Below are 19,544 nucleotides of genomic sequence, written 5' to 3'. Positions count from 1 at the left end.
CCCATCTTGTTTGTTCTCTTTAACAGAGACTGCATTATTTCATGTTTAACACCCTCTCCAGCTCCCGAGGTGCACCAATTGCCTTAGCTGGAGAGCAGTCTGCACCTCTGGTCTCAGAAAAGCCTGGAAGGGGATGAGGCCCACAGCTCTTTGCCTGGCCAAGGTCCTGGCCTCCCGGGACTGATTTAATGTGCCTCAGTGGTGCTCCTCAGGGGGATACAGCAGACACACATCCGCCAGCCAGCCCATAAGTCTCCAGAGTCCATGGCTGGCAACCTTGGGTGTCATGGGGAATGCAGCTGTCCCAGCTCGTGATTCCTGGGTTTGTGATTAGTGGCAGCAGTCACCTCTCGCCCCCGCTTGGGATAGCTGCTGCGCTGTGTGCTCGTGGTTTTAGATGTGGGCGGCCTGTGTCAGCCTGTCATGCGAGGCACACGTCACCAGTTGGTGCATTTATCTCCTGAATCAGGCTGAGGGGCTTTGCTGTGAGCACCAGGACTGTCCTCGCCATGGGACCCAGCCAAGGCATCTGCGGAGGTGAGTCTGCGATTGGAACCTCCTAACCTCTCCAGGCAGCAGGGACCTCAGAGGCAGAGAGGGGAGGCAGCCTGCCTGCCCTGGGCCCCAGGAAGAGCCTGTGGATGAACCTTGGCAATGGGCTGTGTGGGGGCACCGCCCCCCGTTTTACCTCCTCTGGTGTCCTTGCTCGGGCACCTCCCAGAGACGGCAGGTTGGCAGTGCTGACCTGCTGACCGTAGGATGACAGACTGCCATTTCCAGGCCTGGGGGTGGGGGGTGCGTCCTGAGTGCCACTGGGTGGAGGGAAGGGCACTGCGTTTGTCAGGCAGAGTTTCTGATTATGGAAGAGGCTTTGCTCCCTTGAGGTCTGAGCTGACCTTTGCGGGGGAGGTGAGGGGAGGGTGAGTGAGAGTGAGCGTTCTAATGCCAGATGGTCTCGGTTATGAAGGCTGTGGGTGGAGATGAGGTCCAAGCCCTGGGGTTGGTAGTTGCTCCAAATCCCCATGCTTTGGGGGCCTTAGGGCCAAAGAGGAGCTGGGAGTCCGGGGATATCCCCTGTTGGAGCTGTGGGTGGGGCAGTCGGCAAGGGTGAGATTCCGAGATTCCAGAAGGAGGGTCAGTTCAGCTAAGCAGAGGAAGGGGAGGAGAGCGTTCTTGCTCAAGTCCTGTCCTGGAGCAGCCTCTCCAGGTGCCCACAGTGTTAATGCCAGGCAGAAGCAGGGGCAGCTTCTGCAGGGAGTTTCAGGATGCATTTCTTAAACAGTTTAGAATGGGTGCAGGGGCACAAGGTAAATCAGCTTCTCGCTCCGGAAGAACCTGATGGAGCGAGGCTCCAGGGGGCAGTGAGGACTCCGGGAGAGGGATGCGGGCAGAGGAGGAGTAGTATGTCTCCCTGGTTAACCTCCAAGCCCCCCAAAGAGAAATGTGTCAATGCCCACATTCTAGCCCTTACCCATAGCTACCAGCTGCCTCCCTGCTCCTGTTGTGTCTGGCTGGGGAGGAGAGTGGGGTGCTCAGGGAGGCTTCAGGAGAGAAGAGGCGTGTTACAGGGAACGAAGCCAGGCGAGGGGACCGTGTGAGAGAAGGCCCGGAGGCCACCTCGGGAAGCTCCGGGCGGTAGAGCAGACCAGTAGGGACCCACATGGGCTCCCCAGGGTCCCCCTCTACGGCTCTGTGCTCCTCTGACTTCCATCCTCAACCCTCCCCTGCCCCAGGCCCTTCCCCGGTCTGTGCCCTAGTTCACCCGAGACCCCTCTGGGTCCGGCCCGTACCTCTCCCATACTTCCTGTCTGCTGCGTCCCTGTTTCCCAGGCACGCCCTCCCTGCCCCCACCCCACCCCCGGCCCCATGGAGCTGCCCATTCTGCTCACCCTCCCCTTGCTCCAGCCTTCGCCACCCCTCACTGGACTCACACCGGCTGCCTGGACCTCACCTGCTCCCTGCCCTGTGCGGCCGCTGTGTGCCCCTGTAGGAAGCGCAGTGTCCTCCAGCCCTTTCTGCCCGACAGCACCTGCAGTTCCTGCCCGTGCTGGCGTGGCCCACGCACGCTTGTGCGGCCCAAAAGGGGAATTGGCTTCTGCTCCCATTTCTGGCTCCATTTCCTAGCACAGTCCCCATGTCCCCCAAGTTCTAGCTGTTTCTGGGGGAGCCAAGGTCTGGCCTTATTCCTCCTGCACAGCGGAGAGAAGACAGAAGACAAGTGGTCATTTAATTAGCAACTTCTATCTCATCCACCTCTGTGTCTGCCAGCCTCAGGTGGGCAGGGAGAATAACAGAGGATATCACTCCCTTCCCATGGAAAAATATAAAATGGACTCTGTAAAAGGGGGCAGTAAGTGGCTGCAGTAACTGGTGCGAAGCCGACTCAGAGGCTGTGCTGTGAGGTGCCAAGGGCCCCAGGCCGGCCCTGCCTTGCCAGCCCCTGAGGTGGGCCTGCCTGCTTTGGCCTGGGATTCCACCCGGCATCCAGGGCACGCTCAGGGCGTGAGGGCTAGGGAGGCCAGGGGCTGTGTGTATCTGGAGACACGCCCCTGGTCTGGCAGTGTCTGTGGGTCCTGAGGTAGGTCTCCAGCACGACTTTGGGATGGTCCAGGAAACCAAGACAGGCAAACTGACCTTGACCGTGAGGCTATGGAGGAGATCAGATTCTGGGAAGTGGCCAGAATGGTTGTGGGCCGTACCCATTGGCCCGATGGGGGAGGGGCAGTGCTGGATAGGGACATCGGCCAGGCTCCCAGCATGACTGGAGGCGTTAGGGGCAACTGTGTCCCATGGGAGCAGACACCGGCTTCTCCGGCTGCTCTCTCAGTGGTGCCGAGACTGGGTATTGTCCAAGCTGTGATTAGGCCTCCCTGCTGTCACTCCAGTGCCTCTCCTCTAACAGGACCAGGGAGTGTGCAGGCAGGGCTTTCTGCACCTGGCCCAGTGACTGTTGTCAAGGAGGGGTGGCCCTGCCTCAGTAATGCTCCTGGTCACCCTGGGGCAGTGGCCGTCCACTGGGGCCTGCGACCTGCCATGCCTGAGCTCCCCCAGGTCCTGGTGCTCACTCTGACCCTGTGTGCACAGGCCCTGAGAGGGCACTGCTGTCGGGTGGCTCCCCCATCTCCACCTGGTAACTGCTGCCGGAGGGCCCGGTGCTCCAGCACTGGTTGGTGCTGCACCGGGTGGCCCTGGGTGATGCTTCATTCTAGGGAAGGGTGGGGGCTTGTTGGCCTGAGCAGGGGCCTGTGCTGAGGGTGCACAGACAGTGTGCGGGGATGTGGGGTGGGGTGTGGTGGTGTCTGCTGCCCGGTGAGCGTACACCGAAGGCTGTGTGTGTGTGTCTGCTTTTTTGCCTCCTTATCGCCCATCAGGCTTGCATAACTAGGCGGACCCTGCTTCCTGCTTAGGAGCTATCAGCGCGCCATCTGGAGCTGCAAACGGGGTGATAGGGCATCAGCAGCTTCCCTGCAGCACCCAGGCACCTCCTAACACCCAGCCCCGTCTCCAGCTAACCTCTGGCTCTCCCAGGGTCCGGGGCTTGGACAGGCACATCTGAACGGGGGTGTGCCAGACAGAACCTAGGAAGTGCCTTCTGCTGCACGGACACCTGCCACCATCCCCCAATGCCTTCCTGCGGCAGAACCCTGGGATAGGTCTTTACTGAAGGAGGCGAAGGGGAGAGAGGCTGTGTTAGAGGTCAGCGGTGTGACCCTCGGCCAGGCCCTTCCCCTTCTTGGGCGTCAGCTCCCTGGTCAGTGAACAGGGACAGGCCTCCTACCGCACAAGTCTCTCGGGAATCCCAGGGGAAGAGGCATGTTATTGTCGGCACAGGGTATGACACCAAAGAGTTCGGGAGGGGACCTGGGCCCAGGGACAGGGGTCTGGGCTGGCAGGCGACACTGGTCCCAGAGAGGAGCCTGTTGGGCAGACTCAGATGCGCGGCCGTCGCAGTGTGCAGGACGCACGAGGGGAGCCGAGCGTGAGGGCGCCCCTGCAGGCTGCAGCCGTGAGTCTTTGTCAGGCCAACGGACCTGTCGGTGTGGCTCTGACAGGGGTGCCCAGCTTCCTTCGCAGGACACAGTGAGTGTGTAGGTGGCGGCCCACTCAGAGCACTCCGTTGGGGGGCACTCCTCACAGGGAGGATCTCACGGGGAGCACTCCTTGGGGGGTGCTCCTCACACATTGCCCCTCAGCCCCGCCCCTTGCAGGTTGGACCTTGAGGAGTGAGGCCCTGGCGAGAGGGATGCGTGCCTGGCTCCTGGTCTGCACCTGGCTCGGCTTGGGGGTCCCGGTGCCAGGGGAACGAGGAGGTGAGGGCGCTAGTCACTGGGTGGTGTTGGGGGGCAGTGCTGCGGGGCGGGGCTGTTCTCTGTCAGACTCCATGGGGGAGGGCGTGGCCTGAACTGTGCGAGGACCTGTCCCCCGAGGACCAGCCTGGACTCCAGTCCTGCCCAGGTGCCGTGGGTCAGACAGAGCCCGTCGCTTTCCAGGCCTCCCAGCCTGGCCTTTGATGAATTCTCCTGGTATTATTCTTTGGGGTCTACCCTATTAGGGTGTCAGCTTCCAGGCCCTGCCCCTCCCCCAGCCCTGCCCTGACGCAGCCACTGTGGGCTCCCAATGGTCGCTGTTCCCAGGGCCAGGGCCTGGAAGTTTCACCTGCTTCACCAACAACATCCTCAGGATTGACTGCCACTGGTCTGCCCCTGAGCTGGGCCGGGGCCCCAGCCCCTGGCTCCTCTTCACCAGGTGAGGCTGGAGGGCCAGACCCACCTGGGCAGAGGGCAGGGTAAGGATAGGGTCCCCGCGATAGCAGCAGCAGGGGCCGGGCTGGTGCAGCAGCTTCTTGGCGCTGATACAGAACCGTTTCTAGGAACCACGAGCCGGGCAGCAAGCACAGGTGTGTCTTCAGGGCCAGCATGTGCACCCTGGTGCTGCCGCCCGAGGAGATTCTTGTGCCTTCCGACATCTTTACCATCACTCTGCACCGTCACATCTCTGGGAAGGAGCGGGTCAGCCTGGTGGACCCGCAGTACCTGCCCCGGAGACATGGTGAGGCCTGGAGTGGGCACCTCGGGGGAAAACACTCTGGCTGCCTGTGTGTTGGGGGCAGGGCCCTGCAGCCTGTGACCCCCATGCCTGGTGCTTGCTCTTTGTCCCTTCCAGGAGAGACCCGGGGCTGGGATCGGGACGGGCCCAGGCGTTTGTGGGGGGCGGCCCACTGGCTGCTGGCAGGATTGGGTTTTAAAGGATGGTGAAGATACAGGGCTTTGAGTTGGGGCCTAGACTGCAGCTTGAGTCACTTGAAATGCACGTCAGTCACAGCAGGAAGGAGCCCCATGGGACTTGGGGAAGAGCCTCCAACAGCAGCTTATGAAGGAAAGGGAAGGCCAGCTTTGGGAACCACCTCGTCTGGCTGCAGGGCCTGGAAGAGGTCATTGCTGTCAGTCTCACCTGGGGCTTCTCTGGACCAGCCTCCCAGAGAGGCCCCTGGCCTGCAAGGGCCTTGACCGTGGCCTCCCAGGAGTCTGTCTGTGCCCCAGCCCTGGGCACGCCGACAGACAAGCCCTCACGCGGCCTCATTCTGTTTCAGTGAAGCTGGACCCTCCCTCTGACTTTCAGAGCAACGTCAGCGCTGGCTCCTGTGTCCTGACCTGGAGTGTCAGCCCTGGCTTGGAGCCACTGGCCTCGCTGCTCAGCTACGAGCTGGCCTTCAAGAGGCAGGAAGAGGCTTGGGAGGTAACGCTGGGGCTGGCTGCTGGGGTGCCTCTCCGCCTCCTGGGAGCAGCGGCACAGGGCCGTTCCTCACCCCACATGGGGAGGTGCTGACTTGGAATTGGGGGAAGGGGGGTGACCAGAGCCAAGAGCATGTGTGTGCAAGTGTGCATGTGGGTTTGATGTGTGCGTGCATAGGCACATCTGTGTGAGCGTGCCTGTGTGTGCCTGTGTGTGCCTGAATGTGTGTGTTTATATACATGAGTGCTCATAGGGTGTGCCTATGTGTGTGAGCACATGTGAGCATGTGGATATGCACACACACACACACACACACGTGAAAGTGTGCCCTTGCGGATATGGCTGTGTGAGTGTGAGTGTGCTGAGTGTGCCTCTGTGTGTGTGTGTGCGTTCTCGAGGGCTGACAGACCCTGCCTCCCCCGTAGCGGCGGCTAACTGTCTTCAACCTCGCAGCGGGCCCGGCACAAGGATCACATCTTCGGGGTGACCTTGCTCATCCTTGAAGCCGTGGAACTGGACCCTGGCTACGTCTATGAGGCGAGGCTGCGCGTCCAGATGGCCACCCCGGAGGGCCCCATGGCCGAGGAGGAGCGCTACGAGGGCCCCTGGAGCGAGTGGAGCCAGCCCGTGTTCTTCGCCTCCCCTCGGCGGCAAGGTGGGTGCTCTGGCTGCTGCCTGGGAGTCTGGTCGGGCCTCCCTGCTCTGTTCCTTGCACCCCTGCCCCACCCTTTTACTTCCTGGGACCCACCCCAGAGGCAGCTATGCGCCAGCGGACCACTCTGCCCGGGAGGGCCGAGGTGTGTAAGGAGGAAACAGATACCTGCTAAGCTTGAGCTTCCCAGGAGCCTGAGCCGGTGGCTCTGACGGGAGCGGGTGCAGCCCAGGGCTGCACAGCAGGGCCTCAGGGAGGGCTGGCTGAACCTCGTGCGCAGCGGTGCTGGAAGGTTCATTGCCCCTGAAGGCCTTGCAGATGTGGAGCGGGAGGCCCGGGGGTGCGTGAGTCACCGAAGGTGCTTTAGCAGGCGTGCCACAAAGCCTCCAAGGCCCACGGCAAACCCTCCACATGGCCCCAGGGCACTCACCGGGGAGTCTCTGCCAGGTGGGTTTGGAGGAACACCCTGGTGCGGGCGGAGGCCACTCTCAGCTCTGGGCCATTCCTGCCCACAGGTGCCCTGATCACACCTGTGGGGCAGCCCAACAGCACCCTCATCACCGTGTCCGTCTTTCTCCTGCTGACCAGCCTGACCTATGTCCTGTTCAAGCTGTCACCCAGGTCGGTAACTGAAGGGTGTGCGTGTGGCTGTGTGTGTGTTTGTGAGTGTGTGGCTGGCTGTGCGTGTTTGTGTCAGTGTGGTGAGCGGGTGCCAAGGGCTGGACCCGCACCGCTCCCCTGTACTCCCCCTGCTACCGTTGGGTCCTGGATGGGGTGCAGTTTTCAAGCTACTGCCTTGGACCAGTGTGGAGTTTCCAAGTTACCTGGTTTGGGGGGCAGTGTGACCCAAAAGAACTGAGGAGGGACCCAAAGTCACGGGGACCACGTTGCCTGGGGCTCGTGCCTTCAGCCTCTAGAGGTGCTCAGTGGTTTGCTCACTTGTTAACACATCCTATGAAAACACAGCTTTGGGCATCTGGGGTGCACAGGACCTGCTCTCAGCTCTGGTGTTGCCCAGAGAACCCGATGGACACAGGGCCCTTCCAAAATAAGCCATCGCACATGCCAGGTTATGAGAAGGGTACGTGGCCTTGTCCAGGACAGGGGCCCGAGGACACTGGCCAGGTGTGGCCACGTGGCAGAGAAGATGAGAGGAGGTCAGATGAAGTGAGCAATGGGGGTGGGTGAGAGTGAGGCAGGGGGTGATGGGCGGGGCCTGTGGGCGGGGCCTATAGGCGGGGCTGAGAAGCTAGAGGAGGGTGCAGGCTAGTCCTTGGAGCAAAGGAAAGCGCCCGAAGTATGTTAAATGGTGTGTGACGTGATATGCTTATATTTTCGAAAATGGGTTGTGGAGGTACAGAGGGCTGGGAGGATCTGCTGAGAGGCCAGTGGTGGTGTCCAGAGAAAGGCAGTTTGGCGGGAGCTGGAGAAAGAAGTAAAGATAGAGCAAAGTGGAGGGAATTTTTCAGGGTCTTAGGAAGAGAAACCGAGGGAATGCGTGGGCAGAGGAGACTGCTCTGATCGGTGACCCCTGACGTCACCCCTGAGGTGGGGAACTGGCTGCTCCAGGCCCCAAGAGAGATCGGGAAAGTCAGTTTGGGCCCATTGGGTTGGAGCCCTGTGCCACTTCCTCGTGGGAGGGCCCGTGGGCCTGGACAGGCAGATGTGGTGCTCAGGGAGAAGTCTGGTGGGAGTGGCCACTTGCCTGCAAATGACACAGCTGGGGTTCCTGGGGGCTCTGGGTCCCTCCGTGGGCTGAGATCGTGGCTGGTTCTCCGCCTCTGATCTCACCATCCCAGCTCACCCTGCAAAGGACATATGTCTTGGTGTCAGTTGGTTCCATGGGGTCATTAGCCAGGGCGGCCACAGCGTGCCAGGCGTTGGGTCTTCCCCTGAGTTGCAGGTGTGGCCCTGGTGAGGGGAGAGAGCATGGCCACAGCACAGATGAGGCAGAGCTGGTCACCTGCTGGTTGGAAGGGAGCTGAGCTCCCCACAAGGATCTCACGCTTCCCAGAGTTGGGCCTCTGCAGGCACGCTTGCGAGGGGGCTCTGACTGTCCTCTCCGGGCTCAGGGTGAAGAGGACCTTCTACCAGAACGTGCCCTCTCCAGTGGCGTTCTTCCAGCCCCTCTACAGCGTGCACAACGGGAACTTCCAGGTGCGTGCACTGGCCACGCCGGGGCTGGGGGTTAGGGCAGGGGTTGCCCACATATCTGGCCTGCTGAGGATGTGGGCTCTGGGTGACGGCTGGGGAGAGCCTGGGGGCCTTCTCAGTGCTTTGAGCTTTTTTAGTATGCATAGTGGGTTTAAATTTACACACCCAGCCTCAGATGGGCCAGAAAACTCACTTTGTGTTCTGTTGTTCATTTCCTTTTGTTCTCGTATCTCTAATTCCATTGTTGGTAGAAAAAAAATGTGAACTTTCTTATAATCTGTCTCTTCTGGTCTGCGGCAGCCCCTTTGAGGTAAATGGTCAGTTCAGGGAGCAAATGGCGGGGCCGTCTGTACCTGCCTCGGCTCACCCTTCCTTCCTCTCCGAGGACGTCTGTCTGCTGTCTGTGGGGAGGGTCTCTGGTGCTGGAGCTGCCCTTGGGGCCCTCATGGTGCCTGGTCTGCTGCTCTTGTGGAGTGCCTGGCTCTTCCAGTCGCTCTGGGTAGCACGCTGCTACCTTGGCCAATGAGTAGCCTCCGCATTTCCCCCTTGGCGGAACCCTGGTGGCACCGGCACCTCACCTCCGTGAAAGGCGAGCTGAGGACGGCCTGGAGGGCTGCACCTGACCCTCTGCGCTCACTGTCCCCCCCTTGCTGACCGGGGAGCTCTTGCTCCCCCAGCAGGAGGCGCTCCCATGGGTGGTCTCTGGTTCCCACCCTCTCAGACCCCTCCCTCTGGGCAAGGGAGGGGAGGCAGTGCTCCCTGGGGCCCGCAGACAGCCCTTCCCTCCTAGTGCTTCCGCTCTCAGTGTTGGGCAGGGGGCCTAGTTTTCAAGATTGTTGTCCAGAAGTATGGTCTGAAGCTTAAAGCTGAGCACTTTGTCCTTGGTGGAGTCCACTTCTTTTCCCAAGGCAGTGGATGTGACAAGAGCCCTGAGGCAGCTGTGACAAAGGCTAAGAGGGACAAAGATTTTGATTGTTGCGAACCATGCATATCTGCTCTCCGGCTGCTCTCGCAGGGAGCAGGCAGTGGCGCGAGAGGTGGCGTGTGTGGTGCATATGGTGGGGGCTCTGTCCCACCTGGGAACGGCTTCCTTTAGGAGGCGGGGGCCTCTTGTGGCCCCACGAAGGGTCCAAGTCGGCCTGCCTAGACTTAAAGGCTCCAGCCCCGGATAGCCTCTCCCATCTTTAGTGTGTGTGTGCGCGTGTGCAAATGTGAGCAGGGTCAGGGCGAGCTCTGTAGCTGCTGGCGGTGCCTGCAGCGGCAGTCTGAGGTTTGGCCGGTCCTCGGCACCTATCCCCATTTGCACCTGTTCCAGGCTGCCGTCAGCACCTGGCCCTGTGCTGGGAATGCTGAGGGGCCTGCAGGGACTTGGGGGCTTCATGCGGAGGCTGGGCTGGCACATGGCGGGACAAGAGAATGCTCCAGGCACAGGTGTCGAGTGGCCTCTGGGCATGGGTATCAGGAGAGCTTCCTGAAAGTGGCGGGCTGCCCCCAGGGTGCATCCTGAGCAGGCCACTGATCTGTCCCCCATGCTCCGTTCCAGACCTGGACAGGTGTTCACAGAGCTGGCGTGCAGCTGAGCCAGGACCTTGCTGGGGCTGCAGCAGGAGCCTCGGAGCCCCGTGTCCGGGAGGCCATCGAGTTGCTCACCTATGACCCGGTGGATCCTTGGCCCTTCGTGGGCCTGGAGGACGAGGGCACTGGCACTGGCCTCCCAGCAGATGTGTTGCCAGCGGCCCTGGAGTGGGGAGGGCAGCCGCCTGCCTACCTGCCACAAGAGGAGTGGGTCGCCGCGAGCCCCGGCAGGCCAGCTCCGCCACAGGCAGAGGGCGGCAGTGCTGACTACTGTGCCCTGGGCTGTTATGGGGGGTGCCACCCCTCGCCTTTCCCAGGGATCACACAGAGCTCTGGACCCATCCAGCTCTTGGCCTGTGACCTTCCCTGCCACCCGCAGAGCCTGGATGTCAGGCAAGGAGGCAGCCACGTGGGAGCTGGTCGTGATCAGAGGCCGGACCCTGGTGAAGAGGCTGCATAGGGTCCTCCGGGGTGTTTCCCACCCTCCTATCCTTGGCAGACAGTGGGCTCAGTCCTGAAAGTTCTGGAGCTCTGACTCGGCCAGCTGCATCAAGTCCATTTTGGGGAAAATGGACTGAAGTCTCTGGAGCTGACCCTCCTGCAGAGAGCTGTTTATGCAGTGGCCAGACACGCTGTCTGGATGGAGGCAGAGGCCTCTGCACACAGCATCCTGCCCACCAGCCGCCCCCACCCCCGCCACTTCCCTCTCTGCTTTGACCCCGGGCTCCTCTGAGAAGGGGGCTGCTCTCCACAGCCTGCTCTGCCCTCACCCCCTACAGGGCCTGCCTGGGCCCAGTGGACACAGGCGAGATGCTGTGACCAGGCTGAGTGTCCCCGTTCTGTGCCTTCCTGAGGCTTCTCCTGCACTGAGATGGAAGGCATTCAGTAGCTGTTCTGAACTGCTGGTGGCTGGGAGGGGCCCAGAGGAGGGTGGGGATGTGGGCTGTGGCCATGCCCAGGCTGTCCTGGCTCTGGGAATAGCAAAGTGGAGGCTCAGTGACCTGCCCCGTCTGAGGCCGACTCCTGCTCTTCCTTGTCCTCATCCCACCGTGGGCCCCGTGAGGCTGGGAGCTGTGGCCTAAGCCAGGGCTGGAAGTGACCGCCCGGTAGTGGCCTTGGCCCATGCGGGGTCGTGCCTCTGACCCCCACACCTGTGGAGCAGTGGTGGGCAGAGCAGAGGATGCCTGCATGGGTCCCCTCGGCCTGCCACAGTGAAGCGCCACAAACTAGGTGGCTTAGAACAACAGAAATTTATTGTCTCAAGGTCCTGGAAGCTCAAGTCTGAAGTCTAGGTGCGGGCAGGCTGGGAAGATGCCAGGGAAGGCCTGTTTTAGGGCTCTCTCCAGCTTCTGGGAGCTTCTTGGCTGGGGACAGCATCACACCAGTCTTCACAAAGTGTTTTCCTTGTGGGGATGTGTCCAAAGTCCCCCTTTTATAGCGACACAATCACAGCGGATTGGGGCTGATCCAAAGGACTTCATCTTGACGTGGCCATCTAACAGGACCCTGCTTCCATACAAGGCCATGCTCACAGGCCCTGGAGGTGAGGACTCGAACACGTGCATTTTTTGGGAACACAACTCAACCTGTGACAGCATCTCTGCCTCCGTCAGTGATCTCCACCCATGCTGGCTCAGACCCTGGGGACCCTCCCAGGGCATCCCCGTCACCCTTATAGCATGCCTTGGGAAGAAGACCCTGTTCCCACCGGCTGCTGGACTTGGGGTGGGTGCTGGGACCATCTGCTGGGTAAGGGTTGGGATGAAACTCTAGTGGAGCTGGAGGTGCTAGAGCTTTGAAAGTAGGATATAGTGGAGGCCTGTCTCTCTCTGGATGCTGAGTGTCTGTCTGTCCAGTGTCCCCTGTGTCCTGGGCAGAAAAAAAAACTCCCAGCTTTAGTCCCCCAGAGGAAAGGACCACTTCTGGTTTAGATGGGTACCCCCACCCCTCTGTGTGCCTGCAGAGCTCCCGAGGTTTTGTGGGGAGCCTCAGCGGAGCCAGATTCTGGTCAGCAGGGCGAAACAGGACCCAAAATGTATCTTTAGTATCCAGAGAGTGGGAGGGGTGTGGACGGAAGTGAGGTGCAGGCACCCTTAGCTCTAACCAAGTATAAAAATACTATGGTGAATGCACTTCCTGGAGCCGACCCCTGGGGAGCCCCAGGCTCGTCGTGTATTTATAGCAGCATCTGCATGGCTCGTGCAGCTTCACGTGGGACCTAAGCCACCTACGTGACTACACAATGACCCTCACAGCTGGGACGCCTGTTCTGTGTGGCTGGGGATGGTGTCCATGTGATTTGCACAGTTTCTCTGGAGAGCCGGGGGCTCCGGGCTGGGACTCGAGTGCAAAGCCAGGCAGAGGCTGTGGGGCTGGTTGCAGCGAGTCGCGCCTGCCCCTTCAGTCCACGGGGCTGACGACGCTTCGCAGAGTTGATGTGAGTTCACCTGAGCAAGATGCCCGCACACGGTGGGGCTCAGCAAACACTAATTCCCCTCACTGCGATGAGACAGCCCTCAGCCCTCGGAAGCCGCGGCCAAGGTCCACTGTGCGGCTGGGGACAGCTCGGAAGACCCGTGAGCCTGATGAGGGCAGTGACTGTGGGACATCCGTGAAGGAGTCACCGAGAAGGCGGCCTGGGAAGGGGGCTGGGACACTGCGTGTGAGTCGAGGAGTTGAGAGGACACTGAGGCTGTAGCACAAGCATCCAAAATGTGGCTGGTCAGGCCCGGGGCTGCAGCTGGACCGGGGAGTGGTGGGCCCGGAGTGCCAGGCTGGGGGTGCAGTGAGGGGAACAGAATGCCTTGGGATGGTTTCTTTATTTTTTGTTTTTCAGTGAGGTAAAATTCACGTTATATAAAATCAACTGTTTTTTAAAAATCCTCACGCAGGGATGTCTTCATTGACTTTAGAGAGAGAGAGGGAAAAAGGGAGAGAGGGAGGGAGAGACAGAGCAACACTGATCAGGTGCCTTCCGTACACATCTGAAACACAGGTATGTGCCCTGAACAGGAATTGAACCTGCATCCTTTTGGTATACGGGATGTTGCACCAAACAATGAAGCCACCCAGGCAGGGCAAAATCAACTGTTTTAAAGTGTACAATTCAGTGGCATTTAGTACATGTATAATATTGTACAACCATTACCTCTATCAAGTTCAAAAAATTTCCATCACTCTCAAAAGGAAATGCCCTGAACGAGAAGTAGTGGCTCCCCATCCCGTCCTACCTCTGACCTCTGACAACCTCTGATCTTCTCGTAGTCCCTATTCTAGATGTTTCATATAAATGGAAACATAATATGTGACATTTTGCATTCAGCCTCTTTCTTTCAGTACACTGTTTTTGAGATTTTCCCACATTGAAGTATTTGTATTTCACTCCTTTTTGTGGCTGAATACAGGGTGGGGCAAATGTAGGTTTACAGGTGTTCATATAGAGAATAATACAATAATTAATAAGCAGTAATACAAGAATAAACTCTGTTTTGTGTACTCACCACTGTAAACCTATTTTTGCCTCTCCTCCGCCCCCGTAATAGTCCACTGTACGGACACACCACATTGCGTTTATCATTTGTCTGTTGATGGACATCTGGGCTGTTTCCACATTTTCACTATTGTGAACAGTCCTGCTATTAACATTCGTGTACGAGTTTCTGTTCAAATACCTGTTTTCAATTCTTTTGTGTATATCCCTAGGAGTAGAATTGCTGGAACATATGGTAATTCTGTTTAGTTTCCTCTATTTGAGGAACTGCCAAACTATTTTCCACAGTGGCTGCAACATTTCACACTTGTGGCATTAATGTACTGGGTTCCAGTTTCTTCACATCCTCTTCGTAGTGCCCCTCCCTTTTCTGACAGCACCATTCTCGTGGTTGTGAAATGGTACCTCATTATGATTTTGATCACATTTCCCCAATGGCTGGTGATCTTGAGCATCTTTTCATGACTGTTTGTGTATCTTCTTTGAAGAAAAGTCTATTCAAGCCCTTCGCTCATGTCAAGAATTGGGTTGTTTCTCCTTTCGTTGTTGAGTTGTAAGAGTTCTTAACATATTATGGATACTCAACCCTTTTCAGGTGCGTGACTTGCAAATATTTCCTATCATCCTCAGGTTACCTTTTTACTTTCTTGATAGCATCCTTTGATCCACAAAAGTTTCAGATTTTGAAAAGTTTAAAAAAATTCAATTTATTTAGTTTTTCTCTTATTGCCTGTGATTTGGGGGTCATGCCCAAGAAATCATTGCCAAATCCAGTTCCAATAAACACATGAAAAGATGTGCAATATCATTGGTCTTTAGGAAAATGGAAATCAAAACCACAGCGAGACACCACCGCACACCCATCGGGGTGGCTATCATCACAAAGGCAGCAATGAATTAGGTTCGGTGAGAGTGCAGAGACACTGGGACTCTCACACACCGACAATGGGAATGAGAAACGATGGTAGTGGTGGCTGCACACATGTGGGTGGACTTAGTGCTCCTGAGCTTCACACACTTAAAACGGTTCGGATGATAAATTTCGTAATGCGTGTTTCACCACACACAAGAAGCCTCCCCCAGAACTGGTCCTGAAGTCGCTCACGTGTGATGCGAGGAGGCCCTCGTCCCGCAGAGTGTGAAGTGGCCTCCTATTCCTGCTGGCACTGCAGACCCTAAGCTTTTCACATGCGCCCAGCATGCTCTCACCAGCCAGGGCTCTGCCCTCACCTGCGCCATGTGCACCTCTTGTCGCCTTGTTTCCTTCTCCAACTCACTACTCCCCAGCCACTCTCAAGAAAATGACTGTCTTTGTAATTTTTATTTTTCCATAATGTCATACAAATGGGATCTTAGGTACAGTGTGTGGTCTCTTCACAGGGGCCTCTTCCACTTGGTGATATGTGTGTGAGTTTCATCTATGGCTTTGCATGGCTTAATAGCTTGTTCCTTTAAATTTTTTTTTTAATTCTCACCTGAGGATATGTTTTTTATTGATTTTAGAGAGAAAGAGGAAGGGAAAGAGGGAAACATCGATCAGTTGCCTCCTGTACATGCCCTGACTGGGGATTGAACTTGCAACCTAGGTATATGCCCTGACTGGGAATCGAACCCCCAAACTTTTGGTGTAGGGGATGATGCTCCAACCAACTGAGCTACTAGCCAGGACCATTCCTTTTTTTAAAAATGGAATAGTATTCCATTGAACACTTGTTTACTTATTCACTTATTGAAGGATATCCTGATCTTTGAAATATTGCCCTATTGTGAAGAGAGGTGCTGTACATAATTGCATGGTGGTTTTTTCTTGGACACAAGTTTTCAGGGCAGTTGTCCAAATACCTAGGTTTGTGACTGTTGGCTTATGACGAGACCATGGTCAGCTTTGGGAAAATCCAGCACACCGTGTTCCCGAGCGGCTCTACCCTTGCCCCTTCCACCAGCAGTGAATGAAAGCTCCTGTTGCTGTTGTTCCTCCTCCTTCTAAAACGTAGCCGCTTTAATGCACATGCTCTGCTATTTCGTTTTTATTTGAGTTGGCTTTTCCCTTATGACAAGTGATGTTGAGCATTATTTTGTATGCTTATTTGTCATTTGTGTGTGTATATATATATATATATATATATATTAATTATTTTATTGTTGTTCAATTACAGTTGTCTGCATTTCTTCCCCACCCCTCCCCCCACACCCCCTCCAAACCCATCTCCCTCCCTTGCTTCCACCCTCCCCCTTGGTTCTGTCCATGAGCCCTTCATAGTAGTTCCTGAAAACCCTTCTCCCCACTGTCCCCTCCCCACTCCTCTCTGGCTATTGTTAGATTGTTCTTAATGTCAATGTCCCTGGTTATATTTTGTTTGCTTTTTTCTTTTGTTGATTAGGTTCCAGTTAAAGGTGAGATAATATGGTATTTGTCTCTCACTGCCTGGCTTATTTGACTTAGCATAATGCTTTCCAGTTCCATCCATGCTGTCACAAAGGGTAGGAAGCTCCTTCTTTCTCTCTGCTGCATAGTATTCCATTGTGTAAATGCACCACAGTTGTTTGATTCACTCATTTACTGATGGGCATCTAGGTTGCTTCCAGCACTTGGCTATTGTAAATTGTGCGGCTATGAACATTGGGGTGCATAGGTTCTTTTGGATTGGTGTTTCAGGATTCTTAGGGTATAATCCCAGCATTGGAATTGCTGGGTCAAAAGGCAGTTCCATTTTTATTTTCTGAGGAAATTCCATGCTGTTTTCCATAGTGGTTGTACCAGTCTGCAGTCCCACCAACAGTGCACTAGGGTGCCCTTTTCTCCACATCCTCTCCAACACTTGTTTGTTGGTTTGTTTATGATGCCCATTCTGGTTGGTATGAAGTGGTATCTCACTGTGTTTTTAATTTGCATCTCTCTGATGGCTAGTGAAGCTGAGCATCTTTTCATATGTCTCTGGGCCCTCAGTATGTCCTCCTTGGAGAAGTGTCTGTTCAGGTCTTTTACCCATTTCTTAATTTTTTTTTTGTCTTCCTGGAGTGGAGTCATGTGAGTTCTTTATATATTTTGGAGCTCAAACCCTTGTCTGAGGTATCATTGGCAAATATGTTTTCCCATAGAGTTGGTTCTCTTTTCATTTTAATGCTGTTTTCTTTAGCCATGCAGAAGCTTTTTAATTTGATGTATTCCCATTTGTTTATTCTTTCCTTTATGTCCCTTACTGTAGGGGACATATCAGTGAAAATATTGCTGCATGAAATATCTGAAATTTTCCTACCTATGTTCTCCTCCAGGACTTTTATGGTGTCACGACTTATATTTAAGTCCTTTATCCACCTTGAATTTACTTTTGTGCATGGTGTAAGTTGGTGATTGAGTTTCATTTTTTTGCCTGTAGCTGTCCAGCTCTCCCAACACCATTTGTTGAAGAGGCTACTTTTACTCCATTTTATGCTTCTTCCCCCTTTGACAAATATTAATTGACTGTAGGGACTTGGGTGTATTTCTGGGCTCTCTGCTCTGTTCCATTTGTCATTTGTATATTTTATTTGGTGAGGTGTCTGTTCAGATCTTTACCCATTTTTCATTAGGTTGTTTGTCCTGCGAAGTCTTTATTTTCTTTTATTGATTCTAGAGAGAAGGAAAGTGGGGAGGAAGAGAGGGAGAGTGCCATTCAAATGACTGAACGCCCAACCCAGGCATGACGATGCCCAGCCTGCCAAGCCACACCAGCCAGGGCCATCCTGTGAAGTTTGGGAGTTTCTTTGTGTGCTGTGCACAGAAGTCCTCCTTCAGCCGTGTCTCCCAAATATTTTTATCCCAGTTTGTGGCCTTTTTGTTCTCTTAACAGAGTCTTTCACAAAATAGGCATTTTAAATTTTTAAGAAAGTCAACATCAGCAATTATTTCCTTTTATTGACTGGCTGTAGGTTATTTTTACATTTTTGCATTTATGTCTATGAACTATTTTCAGTTAATTCCTTTTTAAAAAGTTTTTTTTTTGGTTTTGCTTGAAGCTTTCTACTTTCCATTTATTTTTACTAGTATTTGTCCTTCTATTTTAAACATTTTTAAAATTTTATTATTTTTAAAGATTTTTATTTATTTATTTTTATTTATTTTTAGACAGAGGAAGGTGGGAGAATGAGAGGGGAGAGAAACATCAGTGTGTGGTTGTCGCTTGCATGCCTCCTTACTGAGGACCTGGCCCACAACCCAGGCGTGTGCGCTGGCTGGGAATCCAACCGGCGACCTCTTGGTTCTCAGGCTATTTTCAGTGAATTCTCATGCAAGTTGCAAAGTTTGTGTTGGCATTCTTCTTTTCCAGATGATATCCATTTGTTGCACCACCGTTTGTGGCACAGGCTTCCTCTGTTGAACTGCTTTTGTCCCTCTGACGAGTCACTGCACTATATTCACACGGGTCTATTTTTGTGTTTCCCCTTCTGCGCCATCTGTGTATTCTTCACCAAGATCACACTCTCCGAGTTAGTGTAGCTTTATGATAAATGGTTGGATCTAGATGTGTTAGTTCTTTAATTTTATCATCAGTCTTATGCTGTGTAGTCTAGGTTTAGAAACAGTTTGTCATTTTTTTAACCTGGCAGTTTAATGGGGATTCCACTGAATCTATAGATCAACTTAGAAAGAATTTTCATTTTAAAACTATTGAATGTACTGCTACTAAACAAGGAATATCTTTTGTATTCATTTATATTTTATTTGATTTCTCTTAATTATGTTTCAATGTTTTGTGAATGCATACTTTTTTAAAAAAAGATTTTATTCATTTATTTTAGAGAGGGGAAGGGAGAGGGAAAGGGAGGGAGAGAAATATCAATGTGTGGTTGCCTCACACATGCCCCTTATTGGGGACCAGGCCTGAAACCCAGGCATGTACCCTGACCAGGAATTGAACCAGTGACCCTTTGGTTCTCAGGCCAGCACTCAATCCATGAGCTACACCAGCCAGGGCTAAATGCATACTTTTATATATTTCTTTAGATTTATACTGAAGGACTTCAATTTTTGAAGTGCTATTGTAAATTATTTTTTCATTTCAAATTCCTTTTTTTCCCTCTACATCATTGCTGATTGGCTTCATCCACCTGGGCTGCTATAATATAGAAACTGGTTTTGCACAGTTTTGTGGGCTGGAAGTCGGAGCTCACAGTGCCCACCCAGTTAGGCTAAGGGCCTTCTTTCTGGTGGCAGACTTCTGGCGTCCTCACAGAGAGGAGGGGCATGGGTTCTCTTATAGGGGGACTCACTCCACTCATAAGGACCCCACCCTCATGGTCTAACCACCTCCCGAAGTCCCCACCTTGTAACACCAACATCATACTGAGCACTGGCATTCCAACGTGTGAATTTGAGGGGAACATAAACATTCGGACTATAGCACTGTTCTATAGAAAAATGGATTGACTTTATATTGACCTTATACTTTGCTTTTTGTTATCTCTTTATTTCTTGATCACAGTGTGGGAATGGTAGGCTCTATTTCAGTTGGAATTTTCAAATTATGGCACTGAATAAACAGAACACTGAATTTCAGACATTCCCTAGACAGACAACCTAAGGGGATGAACCTGCCCCTGCTGCACTGTGAGCACGCGGTGTCCTGCGCTGCGCTCCAGTGGACAGCAGGGGGTGTTCAACTCCCGCCCCCGCCAATTCTGAGCCTCTGGGAGCACGTGCGTCCAAGTGAGGAGAGAATTGGAACTGAGGATGTGCTCTGCAATTTGGAGCTGCTGAAGACAAAGCGAGGAGATGGCTCCCACTGGCAGGCCTGAGTGTGCAGCAGGGAGATTTGCTGTGCCTTTCCCAGAGCCGTCTGTCTTTTGCTTGTGGCGAGCACAGAACCCTCTTTTCCATACTTACTCTTGTGCTTTTTTTTTTTTTTTCACATTCCCGTGTAGTAGTATTTCAGTAGCACATACTGAAATACTCCCTTCATC

The 19,544-nt window shown here is 54.4% G+C and overlaps 1 protein-coding gene across 2 annotated transcripts; it reads left to right on the top strand.

Moving 5' to 3' along the window:
• The first annotated feature begins 481 nt into the window (after nucleotides 1–481).
• Nucleotides 482–10,813, top strand: IL9R (interleukin 9 receptor). Of its 2 annotated transcripts, none has more exons than XM_045849242.1 (9): nucleotides 482–537; nucleotides 4,194–4,310; nucleotides 4,635–4,746; nucleotides 4,871–5,049; nucleotides 5,591–5,736; nucleotides 6,187–6,388; nucleotides 6,901–7,006; nucleotides 8,458–8,542; nucleotides 10,083–10,813. In XM_045849242.1, exons 1-9 carry the CDS (start codon nucleotides 510–512, stop codon nucleotides 10,572–10,574), a joined length of 1,467 nt encoding a protein of 488 aa, XP_045705198.1. In that variant the 5' UTR covers nucleotides 482–509; the 3' UTR covers nucleotides 10,575–10,813. The 2 variants fall into 2 exon arrangements, with proteins under 2 accessions (XP_045705198.1, XP_045705199.1); XM_045849243.1 differs by having other exon boundaries at nucleotides 510–537; nucleotides 4,209–4,310.
• The last annotated feature ends 8,731 nt before the right edge of the window (nucleotides 10,814–19,544 follow it).

This window comes from Phyllostomus hastatus, unplaced genomic scaffold (assembly GCF_019186645.2).
Source record: "Phyllostomus hastatus isolate PE091 unplaced genomic scaffold, TTU_PhHast_1.1 phas_contig_64, whole genome shotgun sequence".
NCBI classification, from domain to species: Eukaryota; Metazoa; Chordata; class Mammalia; order Chiroptera; family Phyllostomidae; genus Phyllostomus; species Phyllostomus hastatus.
Note: the sequence above shows the minus strand (reverse complement) of the source record. Positions and strands in the feature narration are given on the sequence as shown.